The 26,066-nt window shown below is 41.9% G+C and overlaps 1 protein-coding gene across 11 annotated transcripts in view; it reads right to left on the bottom strand.

Moving 5' to 3' along the window:
- LOC110496358 (tropomyosin alpha-3 chain) overlaps positions 1 to 26,066 on the bottom strand; it is a 34,820-nt gene that overhangs the window by 3,519 nt on the left and 5,235 nt on the right. Inside the window, exons 1-10 of one of the 11 annotated variants that reach the window (XM_036952918.1) lie at positions 21,109 to 21,254; positions 20,538 to 20,758; positions 18,665 to 18,798; positions 17,271 to 17,388; positions 16,771 to 16,841; positions 11,605 to 11,680; positions 10,182 to 10,244; positions 9,339 to 9,408; positions 9,054 to 9,132; positions 8,157 to 8,573 (exon numbers count right to left, since the gene is read on the bottom strand). In XM_036952918.1, coding sequence (XP_036808813.1) covers positions 8,570 to 8,573; positions 9,054 to 9,132; positions 9,339 to 9,408; positions 10,182 to 10,244; positions 11,605 to 11,680; positions 16,771 to 16,841; positions 17,271 to 17,388; positions 18,665 to 18,798; positions 20,538 to 20,669 — 747 coding nt within the window. In that variant the 5' untranslated portion in view covers positions 20,670 to 20,758; positions 21,109 to 21,254 and the 3' untranslated portion in view covers positions 8,157 to 8,569. Of the gene's footprint in view, positions 1 to 8,156; positions 8,574 to 9,053; positions 9,133 to 9,338; positions 9,409 to 10,181; positions 10,245 to 11,604; positions 11,681 to 15,236; positions 15,313 to 16,770; positions 16,842 to 17,270; positions 17,389 to 18,664; positions 18,799 to 20,537; positions 21,255 to 26,066 lie in introns of those variants that run through there. The other 10 variants (XM_036952919.1, XM_036952915.1, XM_036952917.1 and 7 more) reach the window with 10 other exon arrangements.

Below are 26,066 nucleotides of genomic sequence, written 5' to 3'. Positions count from 1 at the left end.
CCTGATTTAGCTGGTCGATAAGCTGAATAAGGTTAGTTACAACTTGAGTTGGAGTGAAACCTACAAGAGTGTCGCTCTCCAGGAACATGGTTGAGAGCCCTGGCCTATAGCTACTGGCAAGATGAATTAAGTCAAATTGTTAGCTATCCCTTGTCCTTTCTGTGCCAACATAATGTTTCCATATAGGCTACTGGTAATGTTACCAGGGCTACATTCTGTTGAAAAACATTCTTGAACTTCACAGATAAAAATTCCATGAAGAGCACCAACATATACAGGTTCTGTAGCCAAGTCCCTCTTTTTTCCTCAAAGAATACAGCTTGATTCTATTTCGATAGACATGACCCATAATACTGGCAATTGTGCAGGGCACATTTTACTTCCATAAGAAGAATATCGCGGGCTGCTCTAGAACTAGGCTACTTGCGGACCGAACCGTTAAACATTTGACTACACCTTTTTCAGTGAGATTAGCTGGCTATAGCTAACGCCCTGGGCCGCATTCAGCAGGACAGAACGTTCAGATAGAAATATGCTATGTAGAACAAACATGCTTCTCTGGCATGTTGAATAATGGAAATGAGGTGGGAAAAGTGGGCAGGGTGAAGACTACAATTTAAAAAGACCACCTACTTTCCTACAGCCTACTCAAGGGAGAGAAACAGACTTACTATTAAACTCAATGCAGCCATTTTTTTTACATTTTGTAAAGCAGTGTTTCATAAACAGGCAAATGATCGCTAACTAGAAGGCTAGCTGTGACTGGTTAGCTAAAGTGAAGCAAGAGAGTCGCCTGCACAATGTGTATGACTCGTCCTTCCCACTGCTGAACAGAATTGCGCTGCGCAATATTATTTGAAAAGCTCTCAATCCAGCCCACTTCGATTTTTATCTTGTATCGTTTTAGTCAACTGAAATGAAAGGATTCTGGGTCTATTTAGACAGTTCTAGTCTAGCCAATTGCCAGTGAAAAATAGGTGTTTGACGAATATTTGTCACCATTTTTGTAGATAGAAATGAACACTGCATCAAGCTGATTCAGCCGTGTAGTGCTAAGACAACCAAAACATGCACCACTTGGGGTCCCCAGGACCGAGATTGGGAAACTCTGCACTAAGGACTGAGACAAGGCCTATTACATTAAGTGGTCACTATCTGACACTAATAGCTTACAGATGGTAGGCAATGAAGGTCACAGTTATGAAAACTTAGGACACTAAAGAGGCCTTTTTACTGACACCAAGAGATGTCCAGGGTCCCTGCTCATCTGCGTGAACATGCCTTACGTATGCTGCAAGGAGGCATGAGGACTGCAGATATGGCCCAGGCAATAAAAAGCCATGTCCGTACTGTGAGACGCCTAAGACAGCGCTAGAGGGAGACAGGACAGACAGCTGATCGTCCTCGCAGTGGCAGACCACGTGTAACACCAGCACAGGATCGGTACATCCGAACATCACACCTGCGGGACAGATACAGGACTGTAACAACCACCCGAGTTACACCAGGAACGCACAATCCCGCCAACAGTGCTCAGACAGTCCGCAATAGGCTGAGCGGCTGGACTGAGGACTTGTAGGCCTGTTGTAAAGCAGGTCCTCACCAGACATCAACAACATTGCCTACGGGCACAAACCCACTGTCGCTGGACCAGACAGGACTGGCGGCAAAAAATTGCTCTACTGACGAGTCACGGTTTTGTCTCACCAGGGGTGATGGTCGGATTCGCGTTCATTGTAGAAGGGATGAGCGTTACACCGAGGCCTGTACTCTGGAGCAGGATCAATTGAGGCGCAGGGTCCATCACGGTCTGGGGCAGTGTCTCACAGCATCATTGGACTGAGCTTGTTGTTATTGCAGGCAATCTCAACGCTGTGCGTTACAGGGAAGACATCCTACCTCATGTGGTACCCTTCCTGCAGGCTCATCCTGACATGACACTACAGCATGACAATGTCAACAGCCATACTGAACATTCTGTGCATGATATCCTGCAAGACAGGAATGTCAGTGTTCTGCCATGGGCACCGAAGAGCCCGGATCTCAATACCATTGAGCACATCTGGGACCTGTTGGATCGGAGGGTGAGGCCTAGGGCCATTCCCCCCCAGAAATGTCTGGGAACTTGCAGGTACCTTGGTGGAAGAGTGGGGTAACATCTCACAGCAAGAATGGGCAAATCTGGTGCAGTCCATGAGGAGGAGATGCACTGCAGTAATTAATGCAGCTGACTTACTTTTGATTGACCCCCCCTTTTGTTCAGAGACACTTTTTCATTTCTGTTAGTTACATGTCTGTGGAACTAGTTCAGGTTGTCTGTTGAATCTTATGGTCATACAAATATTTACGTTAAATTTGCTGAAAGTAAACAGTTGACAGTGAGGACGTTTCTTTCCATGGCGGATTCAGGGTCGCTATTTATGGAAGATGCCAAAACTTGAGATAATAGATGGCGAAGTCAAAGATAGGCTAGTTGTTTCCATCTGTGGCAAAGTGTTCCCTAAATCAATGCTTAAGAAACGTAAATCCAGCTCCACAACCAGCCAGAGCTAGCGGGCTAATCTTTCAAATGTAGTAAAAAACATGTAAAAGTGTTGGTCACAAAATAAAAGATCCCAGAAATGTTCCATACGCAAAAAAAGCTTCTCAAATTGTGCACACAAATTTATTTAGATCCCTGTTAGTGAGCATTTCTCCTTTGCCAAAATACTCCATTACAGGTGTGGCACATCAAGAAGCTGATTAAACAGCATGACCATTACACAGGTGCACCTTGTTCTGGGGAGAAGAGGCCACTAAAATGTGCAGTTTTGGGGGAGTGTGCAATTAGCATGCTGACTGTAGGAATGTCTACCAGAGCTGATGCCCGAGAATGGAATGTTAATTTCTCTACCATGAGCAAACGCCGTTTTAGAGAATTTGTTAGTACGTCCAACCGGCCTTACACCTGCAGCCCAGGACCTCCACAGCCAGCTTCTTCACATGCGGGATCGTCTGAGACCAGCCACCCGGACAGCTGACGAAACAGTTTGCACAACCGAAAAACTTCTGCACAAACTGTCAGAAACCGTCTCAGGAAAGCTCATCTGCCTGCTCGTCGTCCTCACCAGGGTCGTGTCCTGACTGCAGTTTGGCGTCCTAGCCGACTTCAGTGGGAAAATGCTCACCGTCGATGGCCACTGTAGAAGTCTGCGCTTCACAGATTGTAGACAGCATGTATGGCGTCGTGTGGGTGAGCAGTTTGCTGAAGTCAACATTGTGAACAGAGTGCCCCATGGTGGTGGTGGGGTTATGGTATGGGCAAGCATAAGCTACGAACAACGAAAACAATAGTATTTTATCAATGACAATTTTAATGCACTGAGATACCTTGACGAGATCCCGAGGCCCATTTTCGTGCCATTCATCTGCCGCCATCACCTCACGTTTCAGTATAATGCACAGCCCATGTCACAAGGATCTGTACACATGTATTCCCAGTCATGTGAAATCTATAGATTAAAGGCGATTGAATTTATTTCAATTGACTGATTTCTTTATATGAACTATAACTCAGAAATCTTAGAAACAAATGCATGTACAGTCGAAGTTTAAATGTTTTTGGCTAAAGCGTATGTAAACTCAGTTTATCATAATTCCTGACATTTAATCCTAGTAAAAATTCCCTGTTTTAGGCCAGTTAGGATCACCACTATTTTAAAAATGATATGTCAGAATAATAGTAGAGAGAACGATTTATTTCAGCTTTTATTTCTCTCATTTACATTCCCAGTGGGTCAGAAGTTTACATGCACTCAATTAGCATTTGGTAGCATTGCCTTTAAATTGTTTAACTTGGGTGAAACGTTTTTTGGTAGCCTTCCACAACAAGTTGGGTGAATTTTGGCCCATTCCTCCTGACAGAGCTGATGTAACTGAGTCACGTTTTTCAGCCTCCTTGTGCAAACACTTTTTCAGTTCTGCCCACAAATGTTCTATAGGATTGAGGTCAGAGCTTTGTGATGGCCACTCCAATACCTTGGCTGTTGTCATCCATAAGCCATTCTGCCACAACATTGGAAGTATTCTTGGGGTCATTGTCCATTTGAAAGACCCATTTGCGACCAAGCCTAAGTTTCCTGACTGATGTCTTGAGATGTTGCTTCAATATATCTTCATAATTTTCCTCCCTCGTGATGTCATCTCTTTCGTGAAGTGCACCAGTCCCTCCTGCAACAAAGCACCCCCACAACATGATGCTGCCACTACCGCGCTTCACGGTTGGGATGGTGTTCTTCTGTTTGCAATCCTCCCCTTCTTCCTCCAAACATAACAATGGTCAATCACCAAACAGTTATTTTTGTTTCATCAGACCAGAGGACATTCCTCCAAAAAGTACAATATTTGTCCATGCGCAGTTGCAAAGCGTAGTCTGGCTTTTTTAATGGCAGTTTTGGAGCAGTGGCTCCTTCCTTGCTGAGCGGCATTTCAGGTTGTGTCAATATAGGACTCGTTTTACTGTGGATATAGATACTTTTGTACTTGTTTCCTCCAGCATCATCACAAGGTCCTTTGCTGTTGTTCTGGATTTGATCTGCACTTCTCGCACCAAATCTCCAGGAGACAGAATGAGTCTCCTTACTGAGCGGTATGACGGCTGCGTGGTCCCATGGTGTTTATACTTGTGTACCATTGTTTGTACAGATGAACGTGCTACCTTCAGGCGTTTGGAAATTGTTCCCAAGGATGAACCAGACCTGTGGTCTACATGTTTTCTGACGTATCGGCTGATTTTCCCATGATGTCAAGCAAAGATGCCCTGAGTTTGAAGGTAGACCTTGAAATACATCCACAGGTACAGCACCAATTGACTCAAATGTCAATTAGCCTAACAGAAGCTTCTAAAGCCATGACATTGTTCTCTGGAAGTTTGAGCTGTTTAAAAATGCAGTCAACTTAGTGTATGTAAACTTCTGACCCACTGGAATTGTGAAATAATCTGTCTAAAACAATTGTTGGAAAATGACTTGTGTCATGCACAAAGTAGATGTCCTAACCAAATGCCAAAACTATAGTTTAACAAGAAATGTGTGGCGTGGTTAAAAAAAACACATTTGAATGACTCCAACCTAAGTGTACGTAAACTTCAACTGTACATATTCACAAATTGGTGTGGGAATTTCCATGTGGAGTTGATTACCCCAACTACACTGGCAGCTGTCAGTGCCCTAACATGCTAACCTTATCTACACTGAACAAAAATATTAACGTAACACAAGTAGCCTTCGTTATTCTTCGGAGGAGGAACCTAAATCTGCATGTCCTCTCTAGGATAGAAAATTTAATTGAAATAGTGGCTGCAACTTCCTCTGGGGGAGTGGGGGTAATGTGGATAAGGTGCTAGCTATTTGGTTAATATGTCTAAAAACTAGTTAGACAATCTGTCAGTTGACTGTTAGCTTGTCAAGGACTGGTTTTTGAAAGTTGGATCTTATATCATTCTTTAAAAGTGTACTTATTTAAACTAATTGGGTTGGTTAGCAAACAAGTTCTAGGGACACCTGTTTTAATACAAAACCAGACCATATTTGATGAAATGTGATTTTATGCTAGTTAGCATGACAAGCAACTGATTTTGCTTTGGCAACACCAGCAACCACACATGCACACCAATAAAACAGGGATCAACTAGATTTAGCTGCAGGCCATTTATTTAATTGAGGGGAACATCAAATACATTTGGGCTGCAAATTGACCGCAAGAAGCCTAAACAGATATAAACTCTGCAAAAAAAAGAAGAAATGTCCTCACTGTCAACTGCATTTACTTTCAGCAAACTTAATGTGTAAATATTTGTATGACCATAAGATTCAGACTAACTGAACAAGTTCCACAGACATGTGACTAACAAGTGGAATAATGTGTCCCTGAACAAAGGGGGGGAGAGGGTCAAAATCAAAAGTCAGTCAGTCAGTTTCTGGCGTGGCCACCAGCTGCATTAAGTACGGCAATGCATCTCCTCATGGAATACACCTGATTTGCCAGATTTTGCTGTGAGATGTTACCCCACTCTTCCACCAAGGTACCTGCAAGTTCCCGGACATTTCTGTGGGGCGGGGGGAATTGGCCCTAGACCTCAACCTCCGATCCAACAGGTCCCAGATGTGCTCGATGGGATTAAGATCCAGGCACGTCACTGGCCATGTGAGAACACTGACATTCCTGTCTTGCAGGAAATCACGCACAGAATGATCAGTATGGCTAGTAGCATTGTCATGCTGCAGGGTCATGTCAGGATAAGCCTGCAGGAAGGGTACCACATGAGGTAAGAGGATGTCTTCCCTGTAACGCACAGCGTTGAGATTGCCTGCAATGACAACAAGCTCAGTCCGATGATACTGTGACACACCGCCATAGACCATGACAGACCCTCCACCTCCAAATCGATCCCGCTCCAGAGTACAGGCCTCGGTGTAACGCTCAGTCCTTCGACGATGGTGAGACAAAACCGCGACTCGTCAGTGAAGAGCACTTTTTGCCAGTCCTAGCGACGGTGGGTTTGTGCCCATAGGCAACGTTGTTGCCGGTGATGTCTAGTGAGGACCTGTCTTACAACAGGCCTACAAGCCCTCAGTCCAGCCTCTCTTAGCCGATTGCAGACAGTCTGAGCACTGGAGGAATTGTGCGTTCCTGGTGTAACTCAGGCAGTTGTTGTTGCCGTCCTGTACCTGTCCCGCAGGTGTGATGTTCGGATATACCGATCCTGTGCAGATGTTACACGTGGTCTGCCACTGCGAGGACGATCAGCTGTCCGTGCTGTCTCCCTATAGCGCTGTCTTAGGCGTCTCACAGTACGGACATTGCAATTTATTGCCCTGGCCACATCTGCAGTCCTCATGCCTCCTTGCAGCATGCCTATGGCACATTCACGCAGATGAACAGGGACCCTGGGCATATTACTTTTGGTGATTTTCAGAGTCAGTAGAAGGCTTTAGTGTCCTAAGTTTTCATAACTGTGACCTTCATTTCCTACCGTCTGTAAGCAGTTAGTGTCTTAACGACCATTCCACAGGTGCATGTTCATTAACTGTTAAGGTTCATTGAACAAGCATGGGCAACCGTGTTTAAACCCTTTACAATGAAGATCTAGCAAGTCATGGGTTTTTACAAATTATCTTTGAAAGACAGGGTCCTGAAAAAGGGCCGTTTCTTTTTTTGCTGAGTTTATGTAACTAAAACAACCATTTCAAACCTTGATTATATTTGAGAACATTGTCCTGCATAGGGTGCTGTCTTTTGGATGGGACATTCAAAAAAAGTGTTCACCCTGGTGTCATGGCTACATTGCCAACCTGGCCACATTCCATCATGACCACCTAATCATCCCCCTCATTCCTAATTGGCATATATCACACCTCACCTCTCCACCTGATAGCTTATGTGTGTTGAGCACAAAAATGGTTGCCATGCAACACTGGAGGTGGATGCTACAAATTTCCCCCTACTATGTAAAGTACCTCAGTTGGTAGAAAAGTGCTATAAAAAAATCCAATGAAATATATATTTGTTGTATATGATTACATCTATGGGAATACTTGGGAACAGATTTCCAAAATTAAAATCACTTGCAGCTGACTTCCTGGTGTTTTTGCAGTCTTACATCCAACAATGAAAATTCAGAAAACTGGAGGGGGGAAACTAAAACACACTAAAAGGGGAAGATATTAACAATGAAATTACTTTAATGGCTCTTTAATCACATTCATATATCATAAGCTGCACTGCTAATCAGCTCTGTATTGTAAATTGCACCCTTGTGACACCTCGTTGTACAAGTGAACAAAACCTATCCATTACTTGACCTCGTTTGAATGAACTTGTTGCGAGTGGCACTAGATGAGTAAATTACCAAAATACAGATGGCACATGTTTAATGAAGTATTCTGCTTTCCCTTAAAGTATGTTCTTAATTCTAGTGCTAGCATGATGCTAAACCCAAATGTGGAGGCGCCATCACCTCTGCTCATTAAATCAAATGTACAATTTCTAACATAACTTTTTGTGGAAAAACAATGTGCACACGGTAAGAGAACCAGAAATAATTGTGTTTGTTGTAACTTTGAAGCTACCCTAGCCAGATCAGGCCAAAAGAGAATAAAGTAGTCGTGGACAGGTTATTCCTTCTCCCGTTGTTAAATGTTTATAGAGAATCACATGTACAGAGTGTAGACAAAGTAAAGAACAGTGTGAAGGCAAGATGGAGAAAAGAGGAAATAGCAATACAGCAAGTACAGTGCATACAGTGACCCAAAGATACAACAATGACTGTTGCCCAAAAGGAGGGGGAAAGAGGTGAGGGGATGAGGGAGGGATAGATGAGGGGCACAAAGAGTAATGAGAGAGAGAGAGAGAATAAGTGTGGCAAAAGAAACAGGACAATAGAGTGAAAAGCACAAAAAGGGAATAGATTTAACAACGTGAGGAATGAGTGAATATTGACAGAAGAGGGAGAGCGAGAACTGCACACCCGAGATGGATGTTCAGGAGGACTGAGACAACATTCTTGAAACCACAATGTGAGAGCTTCCCGTTATCTGAAAACAGAGGGGTTGAGAAACTGTGACTACAGATTCTGAGAATCATTACATTGTTATGATTAGTAGCCATTGGGTATCACAGACTATTCTTGTGGACGTTTAGTGTATTGTTGATATGCAAAATTGCAAGCATTCAGTTATTCGGCTATTAGACTTCATGAACCACCCTTTAATGTCACACCACTCACATCACACTGTTATTAGGTCACACAAATACATTTTAGTATAAATAGTCCTGGTTGACAGGTTTTGTAGCATTACTCAAGCTTTGCTTTTTGCATGATGTAGTTTGTTACGGTCTGCCAGTGCTTTAAAAATTTGAACAAATGATATGCGATGTTAGGTGACGCGTTAGAGCCAGGTGTTTTTCCTGGACACCTGACTTCCGTGCAGTGTTAGGGGAATTTAAGGGTTGCAGTCAAACCACCCCCCCCCCCCCCCCCGCACGACAACCACACACAGTAGGCCTGTATTTACATGGAAGTCATGTCATTGAGGGCGTGGTCCAACTCCTCACTAATGGCCTTGTACTTCAGTTTCTGTGCGTATAGCTCATCTGTTCAGAGAGGCCAAAGAGTGAAGGGATACATTTTTTTTTTTTAAGAATAGGAAGATGTGTATAAAGAAAAGAGAGGGAAAGAAATAGCAGCCAAAGAGAAAGTGATGATGTATGCTAATAGCAGGATTAAGCCAGAACAGGACTTCTCCTGTAGACAGTGCAGTGGGAAATACAGGAGTTAAGGCAAAGTGGCTGGATCCTACCTTCCAGATCATCAATGGTCTTTTCCAGCTTGGCCACAGACCTCTCAGCAAACTCAGCACGAGTCTCAGCCTAAGAGAAGTAAAAAACAAAGCATTCAATCAAGATACTAGACAACCTAGACTAAATGTTAATTTGGGACTACAAAAGCAATCGAACAAACACTACTATCACTTTCTGAAGGAAAAATAAGTGGACCAAACAAATGCAATGCACAAGACAAACTACAAAACGAGACATCCAGACAAATAACAGATCAGAAACAAAAAATACCCACCTCCGAGCCATTAACTAGTATCAAAGAAATCTCCTTGAGGAATTGAACATAAATACCCCCCCATTCATCGCCCCGAAACACCAAACTAGATACTTATAAGGGGACGTCATAGACAACGCATGAACTTAGATAGACTTCCCTGAATTTTGCTAGAGAGAGTGTCAACCATGTGCAATTATAGCTACCAAATTAAGGAGGCTTTTTTCCCCATTCTCTACGTCAGAGTTCCCCAACTGGTGACCGAGGGCCAAGATTTTATTTGAATGCTGGACACAAGACTAAAAACCCTAGCAAATCAGTGCCAAGCTATTTGTTTTTGAAATCTGTTCCAAACTATTCCCACGTATAGAGATACAGTATGTGATCGTATACAAACATAAACAAGGTTTGTAATTATTGTTTTAGTCAGGATTTATATCCGTTTGGGCTTCTTTGCAGTCAATTTGCAGTCTACAAATTTGTAACAACATGTCCGGCCCCCTGACCATTCACTCCAAAAACAATTACAATAATATCAGCCCGCGTGTGAATCTAGTGATGATACCTGCTCTACAGGTTATCCACTTACCTCTTTGAGCTTGTCAGTCAAGATCTTAATCTCTTCCTCATACTTGTCCTCCTTCTGGGAGTACTGTAATAGAAGATAGGATTGTCAGTTTAAAGTGCATGTAGAGCACACAGACTCACAAAAACATAACACATCAGCCCAATCTCATGTCAAAGACCAGTTTATCGATGCTGCAATAGGATCCTTAACATGCCATTATAATGCATGTCAATTTAGTTCAATAGACAAATATCAATGACAACCCGTGTGACTTGCTTGCTGAGATTGCAATTCCCAGTTGGACTGCAGTGTCTCGATTGCCCAATCACTGATAGCAATAAGAAATGTACCGAAATAAAATGGACTAGGCAACAAAAAAAATCTGCGTAATACATTAAGTTGAAGCATTTCCATGCAAAACATTTATTTTGCCAAAGTTCTGAATATTTTTCCCCGTAGGACAGGTCACCGGTAAAACATAACGGAGGAATACCAGAACACTACAGTCCATAAAAGATGGAAGTAGAATACCACTTATTTAACCTTTATTCCACTGAAACAGCTTTACTTGTAGGGATGTTTACTGTGCATCTGCTCTGAGCACACCTGGACTTGCATATGCAAGAATGTAGAGGGAACAATCATAAACCTGGGTTGTGTTCATTAAGTCACACAATGGAAAACCTTCTTCAAAGGTTTTGCAACCAAAAACAAGTCCCAGTAGTCTCCTGTTTCAGTATTTTCTTCTGGTTGGTGTCTAATGAACACAGACCTGGAAGAAGTGTGCATTTGCATTCCCACTGCTGGGTCATTGGAAGATAACGATTACAAAGGGGGTGAAAAGGAAATTCATTATGGCCCCATTGCCTCTTCGACATAAGAGTAACATTACATTTTAGCTATATGTTATATTAGACCAAACCCTAAACTTAGTATGGGGGGTGTTTGTCCATGCGGGCCTTTGGTCCAATCAGAAATATGGAGATTAAATTAACTCCATGCAAGTGTGACCTTTCTAGACATTATAAACATAGGCTGTAAAGGGCACTGATGACAAGAATGGACGTCTTGAAGGGGTAGGGGGTATTCAAGCCTAGAATGGAGGTAAATGCCAAAAGGCAATTAACTACACAGACCAATTAACCCAAGGGTAACTGCCTGGGGTATATGGATAGGTAGTACACACTGCCAATGTTGTTCAAGGCAGAGTCAATACAGAACCTTTGGTGTAGGGTGAATACAGCCGCTGCACTCAAATGCTGCTCACACAGATACAGTATTATCTATCAACTGCAACATGTGCAAAGACATTTGTCAACACATTACTTACTAAATTCGCTTGCTCAGATATATACAGTCACAAAAAAACATGCCCACACACAGGTAACATGCTGGTTTAATTTGAGGTTCACACAACCAGGTAAAATGCCAACACACACACTACCTTCTCCGCCTGGGCCTCCAGGGACTTAAGGTTATTGGTGACGTTTTTCAGCTCCTCCTCCAGTTCAGCACATTTACTGGATTTGAGGGGAGGTCGCCATTGAGTTTGTTTCAAGAGAACAAGGAGAGATGGCACAGAGGGTGACGAGGGCAGAGCAGTGTAAAAAGGAGGGAAAGAAAGAGCAGCAGTGTGAAAACATCGTCAATATGGTTTAAGATAATTGATGGCGAGAGATGACAGAAACAAAGTTGGCGGTGTGGCACAGATACAGTAGTTAAGGAACACGAAGAATGAGTGCCTTATGACAGAAACGGCAGAGAAAAGGCACGAGGCTAACCACAGACCGCGGCGGTCACAGACCCTTGACACTACCATATCCCCATATTAAAGTGAGCCCACATGTCACAACAGGAAATCAGTTTGAGCAACATCCCTAACGAAAGATGAGCAATACAAGTAATGGTCACGGTCATCAGAATGGCATGCTTTAGGCTGGAGATGTCCTTGTCGGCATACAAAAAAAAGTGAGTAGTGCATGCTCGAGATCTCATGAGTCAAATTCTGAGTTGTGTTCAGTAGGGCACACCTTAGCAAAACGTTTTGCAACAGAAAACTAAAGTGTGTTCCTGGATGAGTCGAGATGGCATCTCCCATTTCATCCAGTTTCAATCCTACTAAACATGAACCTGAACTCTCCCATAGACTTTAGAGCAGTAGGATGTCACTTAATACACACTGGATTTCATGCAAACAGGTTGAGAAAAGAGAAGGGAAAGGGAGGCAAGGCAGAGACTGACAAGGTAAGGAAAGAGAAGGCTGAAGTTGGCAAGTCCTGGAGTCATCCAAAGGGTGACCTGTTTGTCCGGAGGCCACGAGTCCGATTACTGATTTCTCCTCACACAAGAAACACTTTCCCTGTCCACTTATTGAGATAAATAGCTCCAATACTATCCATAAATCTCAAGCCTGATGTTCTACCAATGGTAGGTTACACTAAAGCACATCTATTCAGTTGAGCATAAACACACATAGTCTCAACACACATACACAGTAGAGGTCGACCGATTATGATTTTAACACCGATACCGTTTATTGGAGGACCAAATAAAGTTAATACCCATTAATCGGCGGATTTAAATGTATTTATAATAATGACAATTACAACAATACTGAATGAACACTTATTTTAACTTAATATAATACATCAATAAAAGTCAATTAACCCTCAAATAAATAATGAAACATGTTCAATTTGGTTTAAATAATGCAACAAAAAAAAAGTGTTGGATAAGTAAAAGTGCAATATGTGCTATGTAAGAAAGCTAACGTTTAAGTTCCTTGCTCAGAACATGAGAACATATGAAAGCTGGTAGTTCCTTTTAACATGAGACGTCAATATTCCAAGGTAAGAGGTTTTTAGGTTGTAGTTAATATAGTATTTATAGGACTATTTCTCTATAACATTTGTATTTCATATACCTTTGACTATTGGATGTTCTTATAGGCACTTTATTATTGCCAGTGTAACAGTATAGCTTCCGTCCCTCTCCTCGCCCATACCTGGGCTCGAACCAGGAACACGTCGACAGCCACCCTCGAAGCATCGTTACCCATCGCTCCACAAAAGCCGCGGCCCTTGCAGAGCAAGGGGAACAACTGCTCCAAGTCTCAGAGCGAGTGACGTTTGAAACGCTATTAGCGCGCACCCCGCTAACTAGCTAGCCATTTCACATCGGTTACATAGGCTTGAAGTCATAAACAGCGCAATGCTTGAAGCATTGCGAAGAGCTGGCAAATGCACGAAAGTTCTGTTTGAATGAATGCTTACGAGCCTACCGTCGCTCAGTCAGACTGCTCTATCAAATCATAGACTTAATTATAACATAACACAGAAATATGAGCCTTAGGTCATTAATATGGTCGAATCCGGAAACTATCATTTCGAAAACAAAACATGAATTATTATTTATTTTAGCTAAATATGCAGGTTTAAAAATATATACTTGTGTATTGATGTTTAGGTAGTCGTGCAACGATTGTGCTTTTTTCGCAAATGCGCTTTTGTTAAACCATCCCGTTTGGCGAGGTCGGCTGTCTTTGTTAGGAAGAAATAGTCTTCACACAGTTCGCAACGAGCCAGGCGGCCCAAGCTGCTGCATATACCTCGACTCTGTTGCAAGAGAAGTGACACAATTTACCTAGTTAAAATAAATTCATGTTAGCAGGCAATAATAACTAAATATGCAGGTTTAAAAATATATACTTGTATATTGATTTTAAGAAAGACATTGATGTTTATGGTTATGTACACGTTGGAGCAACGACAGTCCTTTTCCCACGAATGCGCACCACATTGATTATATGCAACGCAGGACACGCTAGATAAACTAGTAATATCATCAACCATGTGTAGTTAACTTGTGATTATGATTGATTGATTGATTATTTTTTATAAGGTAAGTTTAATGCTAGCTAGCAACTTACCTTGGCTTCTTAATGCATTCGCATAACAGGCAGGCTCCTTGTGGAGTGCAATGAGAGGCAGGTGGTGAGTGTGTTGGACTAGTTAACTGTAAGGTTGCAAGATTGTCAGCTAGGGGATTCAAGGTAAATGTCTGTCATTCTGCCCCTGAACAAGGCAGTTAACCCACCGTTCCTAGGCCATCACTGAAAGTAAGAATGTGTTCTTAACTGACTTGCCTAGTTAAATAAAGGTGTAACAAAACAACAAAAAATGACTTGATTGTTATGAAAACTTGAAATCGGCTCAAATTAAAATCGGCCATTCCAATTAAATCGGTCGACCTCTAATACACAGTAGGGTGTACAATCAAAATAATATTTTGACCAATGGGTCAATTTATGTTAATAAATTATTGGAGTTTTTACCCTAGTGGGATGGCCAGAATTACAGTGACTAAATAAACGGAGGCCAGAGGGGGGAAAATAAGAACAAAAATAAGGACAATAGCATTGCGTCAGCTAGGCTGGATTCTGTGCAAGAAGTAGCCTACTGGCTACCTTTGGCATTGAGCTTGTCATCCTTCTCAAGTCCACAGGACCAAAAAAAACAGAGGTAAGATGGATAGAGTGAGACATAACATGTAGTATTTTATATTTTAGTTTTCGCTTTTCATAAATTCCTGTTCTTTTTAGAAGATTCCACAAAAAACAAGCATACCTCTGAAATGTCAAAGGAGCACTGAGTGTACACCAATTTCTATATTTTCAAAGATTAGTGCATTTAATTCAGCCCGTGTCATAGTTTTGCTTATTGTGACCTGCAGAAACAACTTTGAAGACAACCACAAACTGTAGAATACTCAAAAGTTATGAGAAACCTGCACGCCATGTCAACAGAGCTCAGTGCTTATTATCAGATGTATTAGGTTAAGAAATCTGACTTATTGGAGAAAGACCCCACTGAATGATTCAGAACATGAATAATTATATTTGTCTCGGTAAAATGTATTTTAAAACATAAGGCAGTGAAGTTACCACCAAAGCGTATTTCCACCCACTCAGCCCAGAGTGGGTGGACACCCTACGCCCTCCTTTTTAGCTTACACACACTGAAGTATAGGCATGTGCACCATACATATTCACGCCAGACACACACAAACGCACTCTACCTGGTCTTCAGAGGCCTGCAGGGACTTCAGAGATTGGTCAAAACCCCTCAGCTCCTCCTCCAGGGCCCTGGCTTTGCTGTTAGTGCAGGGAGGGGGCGGTATCACGCATAAACATGCGGAACATGGAGGGGGTCATGCGTGGAATTTAGGTCGGAACCCCAGAAACATGCAGAGACAGAGGGAGGTCAATTTCTCATTAGGATACAGAACCATTGTTATGCAAACACACTTGTTTATTCTCCTGACTGTGGGAACAGTGAGGATGGGGCCGGTTTGGGATGATACCGGGAGTGGGAAAGGTATAATGCAGAACCGGATCAAACGCTTTCAAAAACTTGAGCTGTGCTTGATTTCGTTGCTCTGATAAAATGAAACCAATGTAATAGTCCCAAAAGTGCAAACTAAGCAGTATTTTTTATTTTAATATACCTTCAAGAAGCCCTGGCAGGGTTCAAGCTATGGCCCCACGGCACCACCATCAGGACAAATAGGACAGATCGCAATACGATTTGCAACATCTGTACTCCTTAACATGCTTAATTAACACATAACAGAACTCTTCATAAAACAGATCATGCACTATGCTTTTGATGCATCTTGGACAATTTGTAATAATGTTGACTACTTTAAAAATGTCTTCTCCAGAATCGCTGGCACCAAATTTGGTATATAGCATCTATGGACGCACATCTTCAAAACGCTACGTTTTCCAAGACTCTCGCTCAAACATGGCCGCTATAAGCCAATAAGCTTGCATGAATGTTTTTTGCTGTCCCAGTGCCGCCATGCGGCCAAAGACAACCATCCTCTGCAGGTTAGCTAGACTCAAATCCCTGAGCATGTGCCAAATTTCATCAGATCAAGAGTTATAAGTGTGACCGATTTGAACATGCTTGCATATGTTGAGTATTGACAGTGTTATGAACATGTCAAGTTGTTACAATACAAATAATCACATCTGCGTTACGATATATGCATTTATGTGCCAGGTCAAGTCCACTTGAATGTTTATTGGTCAGTATGTTTGAGATGCTACCCACACTAGCGCAAACGGGGTGAGGGTCGTGACCTTTAAAAATGTCCATCTTCCATAACTTGTTGTTATAGCGCCACAATGTGGCCAATTGGCATGGCACTGCATGACATTGTGTGGTCCAGCTTTGCCGCTTGAACCTCTAACAATGCATTAGACTCTGGCCTGGTATAATGATGTAGACAGGGAATTGTTTAAATATAGTTCACAAAAATAATCTACGTGAAAATTCACAATGCATGTCTGCATTCTGCATGAGTAGTAGGTGTGTGACAACAGTATGTTTAGGACAACAGCGCTACAATGCAGTACATGTTAAATGTTATATAGTATTCTGTGTAGTAGGTGTGTACATTCCTTAGAGGGAAAACGTCAGTATATTCAAATCATTTGACAGAATAATCTTTGACAGTGTTGAACAGGTGTTAACGTACCACCAGCGTAGTTCTGCGCATATGTGTGTGTGTTACTATTGTGCAGTTCAATCATGTGGCAACTCACGCCTCAGCAAGCTCTGCCCTCTCCTCTGTGCGCTCGTGATCCCCCTCGATGATCAGCAGCTTACGAGCCACCTGTAGACACACGCACAGGATTATTTAGTGCCAGTTGCAGACGGAAACAATTGCTCGCAAGATTGGCGCAGATGGTGTACAGGTGATGTATGTGTGGGGAGAGACGCCCATTTTGGATATAAATTGTGTACATATCGGCCAAAACTGTACTAGTGAGCTTACAGCCTTGCGTGAGAGGAAAGGTATGTGATAACCTCATCCACTTTGTGTCTCGATGAGGACGTTACATTGTGTCCGTATGTGTGTGCTTATGAGGTAATACTGAAGCAGCATGGCGTGTGTGTACATGATTGTACCAATTTTAACACACGTATTGTATTACCTAACATAACCTTCTCCCAGAAATGTTGCGCAACTATCCAAGGCTAGTTAAGGCACAGCAGGCAGTTCTGTTCATTCTGAGAACTCTGCCGTGTGTGATATCCTCACCTCCTCGTACTTGCGATCGGCCTCCTCAGCAATGTGCTTGGCCTCTTTCAGCTGGATCTCCTGTAGCTCCATCTTTTCCTCATCCTTTAGGGCTCGGTTCTCAATCACCTTCATGCCCCTGGAACCAACACAGGCACACATTACACGTATTGTATCGTGTAGAGATTTGTTTGGCCTATCCTAACTTGAGAGCCCACCATTTTGTGGTAATACGCCAATACTGGATATTAGACTTTGGATATTTGTCAAACTAAACACACTTAATATTTACACTGTCAGCAGCATGTGACACTACATTTCACAGTCTGGGAGGGACAACAGAGGGAGAAACTCAGTGTGTCAAAGAAAACGCATCCAATCAATTAACATTATTGGCTGGGCCAATAATGACTCATGTGGAGAGATAGGAGACACACAATCGTCAAAGATACTGGTAACTAACCTAAGATTAATCATCGGCGTCATTTACAATAGGATCAAATGAAGTACAACGGGCAGAACCAGCAAGGTGGGAAGAGCCAAGCAAGAGCTAGTGAAATCCTAATGGCGCATTTAAGCAAGTATTCACATATCTCTGTTGGGGAATAGTCTGAAGTGCACGTGTGCAATAACTCAATTCACCCTTGCACTCCTAAACTTAAAAAAAATATATTTTTTTTTACTTTGTTCAATCTGTTCGTAACGTATTTTAGTTTCAGGTACAGAAAACAATATTTCATCAATGAAACAATTGTTGGCGAAGTTTTATGTAGCGCCATATTCCCCCACAACTTCTTATCACCATATTTGAAGGCAAGTTTTAAACAGATTTACACCCCTGTGATGTGTCTGGGTTTCCCCTTTTGTCTGTGCCATCGTTGCTCTGTGCTTTCACTTCCTGACCAACAATGATGATAAACTGACAAGGTTAAGACCATAACGACCAAGGCCAAGACCCCTTTTCTCAATATGTTGTCTTACTTCATGGAGCCAATATTAAAAAGTTGCGCTTCCATTGCAGCATAGGGCCTTTTATTATACAAATAAATAATTTAGTGGGTGCTTATACTTGTCCTATTTCACACATGCACAAGTGTATGTAAATGAATGCAGACGACACTTACGTAAGCCATTCCCAACAGTTGACCAGGCTATGTTAGAGATACAAATCGGACTTTGTTGCCTTAGAGAAAGCCCTGGTTGTACATAATGTGGGCAATACTAAATGCATGTTGTAGCATGCATTTAGACAGACTTCCAGTCATTGTGCTAGCACTAACTTTCTTCATACTGGACATAGACATAAAATGGTATCCACGAGAACCTGACTCTGGAGAAGTATCCCTTTAAACAGTGGTGTTTGGAGAATTAGTGTGTGGGCCTCTTTTCCCTTTTTGTTAATGTGTCCCACTGACCTCTCACTTTCGTCCGCAGCCTTCTCTGCCTCCTCCAGTTTCTGCAGAGCAGTGGCCAGTCGCTCCTGGGCCCTGTCCAACTCCTCCTCAACCAGCTGGATACGCCGGTTCAGGGAAGCAACCTCAGCCTCAGCCTGTATCAGGGGGAGAGTTGGGCCAAATGTCAGTATACTGCCCAAATTGAAATGGAATTTACCCCTACCCCGCTTAGAACGTACAGTACATAATTGTTTGTATATGCCGTCATATAGGATTTATATAGTGCTTTTACTAGTGCTCAAAGCACTTAACATTGCGTCATATCACACCTCGTCCACCGATATACGAGGCTAGACAATGTTCCAGTCAGATGGCCATTCTTTCACTTTGATTTTCTCATCCAGTACATGGGTCATGTTCAGTGTAGCACAACATTTCAACCATACAATATCTGTTACCGTGTATTCTCCAATGAAAATATATTGTGGGGGAAAGACAATCTGCATAAATGTTATGCTACCAATTTCTTGTTAGTTTTCATGGTTAACCTTCATTGAATAGAGGTCACTAGACTGGCTATAACAATTTGCCAGTGTACCCAGGTATACAGACAGATGACAGAAGAAAAGAGATGGCCCTAGATGGACAGATGAGAAAGAGGGGAGAGACATTGACACGCATTAAAGACTAGCCATATCAAGCTAAAGGCCTCTACTCTTTAGCTGTACACCTACCATGCTTTCTGTGTAATGCAAGGTGGTGAAATGCATGGGGGTCACAATTTCCTTCAATGGTCCAGAAGAACTTTAATTGAAATCAGAGTTTAATTAGTGCTGAAATTCTTTTTTAATTTTTTTTTTAAAAATAACTAATTGACCAACATAAGGTCAATTATTTTAATTGCATTTAGTTAGTTTTTCCCGTGAGCTCAACACATAACTTCTCTATCAAGCATGAACTGTGGAACATTGTAGGAAGGTGTAGTTAACAGGCCATTCCTTATATCGATTAAGCACAGAAAATATGGCAATTAACATCAATGACCACAATCCATTGCTCCTAAAGCTGCCTTTTGTCAGTGAGGGAGTTCTATTACGATAGCCCAGGTTGAACCGGGCAATGGCCCATCACGTCATCGGGCCAACGCGTGGCAGGAGCAGCCCATCTCAAATCAAACAGTAACGGTGATGTCAAATAGGCAGCATGGTGCATCTATTTTCCACAAAATAAATCTTTGAATTTTCTAACTAGTTTTCACTGGGAAGGCAGGTAAAGCGTTATTGCATGGCACTTTTGCATGTGGAAAACACAGAATCCAACTCATTCCTACAAGTGCTTAATAATTACATCACTTTCGTTTTGAACAGACTTTGCTCACATCCAGAAGGCAAACTGATTCCAAAACTAATGCAATAAACACTAGCCCGGTACACCCGGGGCATTAAATCAAATCCCATCCGTGTCTTTCTGTTAAAGTACCTGTCCGGTGAAAATCTCACTTAAATGTTCATATTCCGTTAACTCACAACCAAATATATACTCGTGGCCAACGCATAAATAGGAGAAAAATGTAAAAATCTTTACCTCAGACTTGTATCAGTCACACACCACCCCCCCCCCCCCATCCCTGGCTGGGTAAAGTAACAGAAGAATGTTGGTTACAACTGTCCGTTCTAACATGCTACGAAAAGTAACTTCCGGTCGTACCTATATCGAATTAGGCTCCTTGTAGGGCGGAGGTGTAAATGCATGAATCACGGCCCAGTGGTAGGCTACATTGTGTCTTTTTAAAGCGCACCATCAACGCACTTCGTACATCGAAACAATGTAGACCTATCGACGTGCACATCTTGTCGAAATGCCTAAACGAATGTTCATTCCTGAATATCCTTACCTGTTCTCTTGATGTTTTGTCCACCTCGACCTGTCTCTGAAGAATTTCTGCTCTTTCTTCGGCTTCATCTGCCTGTTGCTGTAAAACTTTAATCTTTCGCTTAACCGCGTCGATGCTGTTGTTTCCAGACATTGTCTTGTTTGCGAGCGTAGGCTAAGCCTAGTTAGATTTTTCCTTCTCTAAAACGTTTCTTAGAACTTCGGACTTCAGCTGGAGTTGTCCTGAAATGAAAAAAAGCAGCAACGCCCCACCAAGACGGGAAAACGTTGTTTGTAGTAGATTAGTGGCGTTAAAATACGTTATTCCTCCTAACAGCAGTGACTCAATAACGCACAACAATTTGACAGTTCTAACCTACTTTAGTAAAATGTTTTCAAATTAGCCTAACCCTGTGTTAGATGGTTTAGATAGTTATCCTGCTGCTATAAATCAGCTAAGATTTTTTTTCTACAGACGTGGCAAGTAGCAAACCTAATTCATTGGCTTCCGCTTTCGAAAATGGGGGGGGGATTTCTTTCAATTGCGCGCGGTTCTAATTTAAACTCATTCAAACAAACGAATAAAAAATTGCCTTGACAAGAGATGTGCTGTGCGGTCCAGTCTCTCCCTCCCCTGTCTCCAAATCACTATGCCGGCTCGGTTCCCCTTCTCTTTCCTTTTCAACCCACTTCCGGCTTGCGCCACACCCAGTCGAGTGTAGACAATTGACTGGAATGCTGATCCAGAGTCTGCCCTTAGAACTAGTTGGTCCCAAGACGAAAAGCAAAAATGATCCCCTGTCAGCGCATTGAGCACGATGTCTCTTCGACAGGAAGGCACTCCTTGTTTTTCGTGTCCTGATCAGGTAAAGTGACGTACAATTTATAAAATCACTCGCATTCCAAGCCACTCCCGGAGTAACATTTGAGAAAGTCCATATATGGGGGTATACTTGGGAAACCAGCTTTTATTAACAGACACCAATCTAGGCTGCAGGTAGTGTGCGTGTATGATCCCCCCCCCCCCCAGTATTTTATCTAAATTGATTTGGTTATTTATTTGTTTCTGTTCGTGTATGGTGTGAACGTTTGACTTAGCCACCATTCTGTCTGCGAGCTGATATGTCACACTGTATCTATACCCTGTCTAGAGTCTAATTTAAGTGGAATGCAATTTTCAGCTGCATGAGAATGTAATCACTCCATCACGATGTAGTAAACATTTGTGTAAACGTTGTACGTGTGCCTTCTATCTACAGGCTATTTGGTATTGTATGCCTACTTGTTCATCGTGTGTGACTACAGTACGTGCTTGGTATGTGTACATTTTTTGCTTGTCATCACATCGTTCCTGAAGCCTGTTTCAAAGCCCTCCAGACACAGAATATGACGGTTTCTTAATTCCTTCATATTTCACAACAACTGGAGGATGCCTAGACATGCACCAGAACACACACACAAATCAAGTCACTACTTGTGAACCATTTATGTGAATTCCGTGTGATATGAAACAATAACATTCGTTGTCTTGTAATATGTTGGTTTAACAATGCGTTAAAATACAATATTATTTTTCTATGAAAATATTGGTTAATATTTTTTTTGCCACACCTAGCCAAGCCTGTATTTAAATTATGCCCGAAATAATCTTTCCTTGTGAGATGAAATAAGTATTTCGAATTAAATTGAACTTTCGTTTCAGTGAATAACCCCATCTGTGAAGGAGACTATGTTTCAAACAGGCCTTGAGATGCAGAGTACTGAGAAATCCTGCTGTAGTCATCATTTCCTGGCCCTCCCTTCCTCTCTCAATCCACCGTCAATACCAGGATTGTGTTTATTAGATCACACCTGAAAACATATTGCAACAGAAAAAGAAAATAAGCGTTTTTTATTGGTCAAATCCAGGTAGTCCCCTCCTTGATTTCTTCCGTTTGGTGCCTAACGAACGTGTGTTGTTCGAAACGTGAATGGTTTCAGTAAATGGCTTGATTGTCCACTTCCAGTTGTTACCGCCAAGTGTCGCTCCAGACAACGTTTGGCACTGTGAGCCAACTATAGACGTTGAGTTTCTGTCGTTGTCCATTTATTATGCATTGCTATGCCCAGATTCTCAATTTATAATTGTATAAATAGGTCTAATTAGAGGTTAGGCGTACGTTTGTTATTAACTATAAGTCTATTGAAAAATTATACAAATTTGGCTACATCTTGGCTATTTCAGGATTTTATCTAATGACTGAAATTAAGATATAGAATGTATATGATGTGAAGAATGATGTGCTTTGGCCGAAAAAGGGCAAAAAATGTGTGCCAAACACAGTTTGACTGCAATACTGTGGCAAATCGCTGGGCTCTTCCAAAGCCACATTTTTGCTACTTCTATACTAAAATGGTCAGTTAGCAAGGGATTATTAGTTAGCACAAGTTATGAAAAAATCTATAAACTGTTAGCAGGAGTTATAATACTAAAATAGGGTGTAGTGGTAGCCTACATGCTAAAATGTTAGCTTTTTGTAGGAGCTAGGTGCTAAACAATGGGTGTTTCTCAATATGCATACTAACGTGCCCCACACTGTCATGCTCCAAGTGCATTTTCTTGAGTAGGTTCTTGTGTGGACGAGAGTGTGGAGAATGCATAATTAAGTGATAATGCCAGAGAAGCCCGTGTTTGGAGGATATATTGGCACGGGTGTTTGTCGAGGGCCGGCAAACCGTGCCAATATATCCTCCAAACACCGGCTTCGAGGGCATTATCACTTTTATACAACGGGTTACCAACATATTCAAATAATGATTGACATATTTTAATTGAGAACGTCATTTTGATGAAATTATTCATACAATTTCATCCTTCCACAAGATATAGTCCCAACACAAATCTAGGCTTGCAACCCAAGCCGGCTGGTCATTTGTTCTATCGGTTCGGTTGCCAGAGACGCGACCCAGTCGTTCAGTCTTTTGGACGCAACCCAGGTCGTTCGTTCAAAATGTTCCATTGCCATATTGCCTGATCACCTGGCATATAAAATGTGCTCTCTCGTCAGGACACTGTTGTTCAGAGGCCAACAACAGCCAAATCTAACACGATCACTTCAAACTGAAGCTGGAAAGACTTCAAACTAGCTGCACTTAGTTTTGTTTGACCTGTTGTCTATTGATAGTTCTTTGTATATATCCATAAAAATTATGCTGATTCATGATTTCCACTGGCTGAGAAAAGATGCCTATCTGTCTGTCTCATCCTGACACATTCATTACTATGGGACAGCTGGAGAATTTGAATATTGAAACAATGTTTCAAATGTCAGAGAGACAGACAGCAAAGTTGATATAAAATCCGCTGTTGAAAAATAAGAGTCTAAAAGAAATGTGAGCTGAATATCTATATGCTTTTTATAGTGGATATCAAGTGTATAAATTGCCTGGCTGTGCTGATGAGCCAGTGGATTGCGCAGTCAGATGGAATATAGTAAATATGCATTTTAAACTCATAGATTTAGCCGGTGGTCATTTGTGGAATAGACACTGGCTGGATTGCGGTTTTAACCAATCAGCATTCAGGATTAAACCCACCCATTGTATAAAACATTACATTTGAGAGGCACTCGCACTCCCCCTACTGTATTACCTCATGCTTCACGGAACCTTCTTCCAGCCAGGACAATGGCAACAATAGACAAAACAAGATGTACACAAAGCAAACGTTTTACTTCATAACTATCAGCTAGCTATATGTGAATCGTAATAATGTGGCTAACAAGTTAGTTTAACAAGAAAAAAAGACCTAAAACTAATGTTATGCAAGATAGATGTCAATTCTTCGTGGGTACCCAGATAGCAATTATTTGTGGCTATCTGGCTAGATAACAGTAGTAGCTAGCCAGTTAGCCCTATTGACTTATTATGGGCTCGCGATCTATGGTATGTAGGCAGGTAAAAATGTCTAAATTAATTCGAGAATATGAGAAGTACCCTCTGTGCTCCATTTACCATACTTTGATTTGGACTTGCTTGGAGCACGGGAGTATGCATTTTGAGAAACACCCTATGCCTTCAGCAGGAGTTGAATGCACATTTGTTTTAGCCATTAGCCGCTGGTTAAGTAGCGCTGCTGAAGGAGCGGTGCTTTGAGAGCACCTTAATGTGTGAAGATTGTGTTGCTCTTTACCCTCTTGCTGAAAACTGTGTGCCTGTGATTTAGTGCGTATGGAGCTAGGCATACTCAGGCAGTCATAAAACTGTCCTTTAGTGTGTCTTATTATGACACTAATCACAAGCATGTGGAGAGAGGCAGACGGGCCACGTAGGTCAAGGAAAGGTTTATCCCAACGACTTAGAACTCTGACTCCTCTGAGACTTAATGCCACTGGAAAGGACACACACACAACAATAGAGTCTGCTGAGGGGAGGACGGCTCATAATAATGTCTGGAATGGAGTCAATGGAGTGGTATCAACCTCATGGAAACCACATCTTTGATGTGTTCGATACCATTCCATCGTCTCCATTCCAGTCATTATTATCAGCTGTCTTACCCTCAGCAGCCTCCACTGGCACACACACAAATACACACGTTGCACACTCAAAAGGACCACACACACACACAGAGAAAGAGCGAGCAGAGCAACATTTGGAGAGATCTGGTTACACTTTAGGGACAAATGCCCTTCACTAATCTCTTTGGCACTATTGCTCTACACTAATCTAGTTGTCTCTATGGAACAATTATTCTATTCTGGGGGAGATATTTAGGACATACCCAGGTAGAGGGGACAGAAAGTGGGGGCCCATATAATATAGAAATACATGTTATTAAGAAATGTATAAGGTAGACCTTAAAGGTAAATCCATATTAATTAAGAAGAGAAGTAATTGGATGAAAGGGTAAAGTACACTTAACCTGACCACTCACACTAAATTCTTCCTCTTCTTTGTCGTTTGCTACATACAGTACTTTAGTCTGAGGATGACATCATTGAAGTCATTTCTGGTAATAGGGCACAAGGAGTGTTGTACAAAACAACGTTTTCAGCGATTGGATCTATAACCAACCAGAGTATCAAAGCCAATGACACATTTTCAAACCACCACTTTCCAACTGATGTTCTTACTCTGGCCCAAGCCATCGGTTTCCGGACCAATGAGATGGCCCCAAAGTGTTCGCATTCGGTGTAGGGTTGGGGAGGTACTCAGATCCAAACTCATTCCGGAGAAGAAACTGACGTTAGTGGGCGTGGCGTAGCGTTTGGCCGGAGCAAGGAGTTTGGGTAACCAGGCAAAAGTACACTCCCCTCCGTATGTATTTGGACAGTGAAGCTAAAATGTTGAATTTAACTCTATTCTCCAGAATTTCAGATTTGAGATCAAATGTGTTATGAAGCGACAGTACAGAATGTTTTATTTGAGGGTATTTTGAGTCATATCTGTTCTACCATTTAAAAATGAAGCACTTTATGTGTCTGGTCCCACCCTTGTGAAGTCATAGGTATTTGGATAAATTCACTTATGTATGTATCAAAGAGGTCAAAAGTATAGAATTTGGTCCCAT

The sequence above is a fragment of the Oncorhynchus mykiss genome, chromosome 18, assembly GCF_013265735.2.
Source record: "Oncorhynchus mykiss isolate Arlee chromosome 18, USDA_OmykA_1.1, whole genome shotgun sequence".
NCBI lineage: Eukaryota > Metazoa > Chordata > Actinopteri > Salmoniformes > Salmonidae > Oncorhynchus > Oncorhynchus mykiss.
Note: the sequence above shows the minus strand (reverse complement) of the source record. Positions and strands in the feature narration are given on the sequence as shown.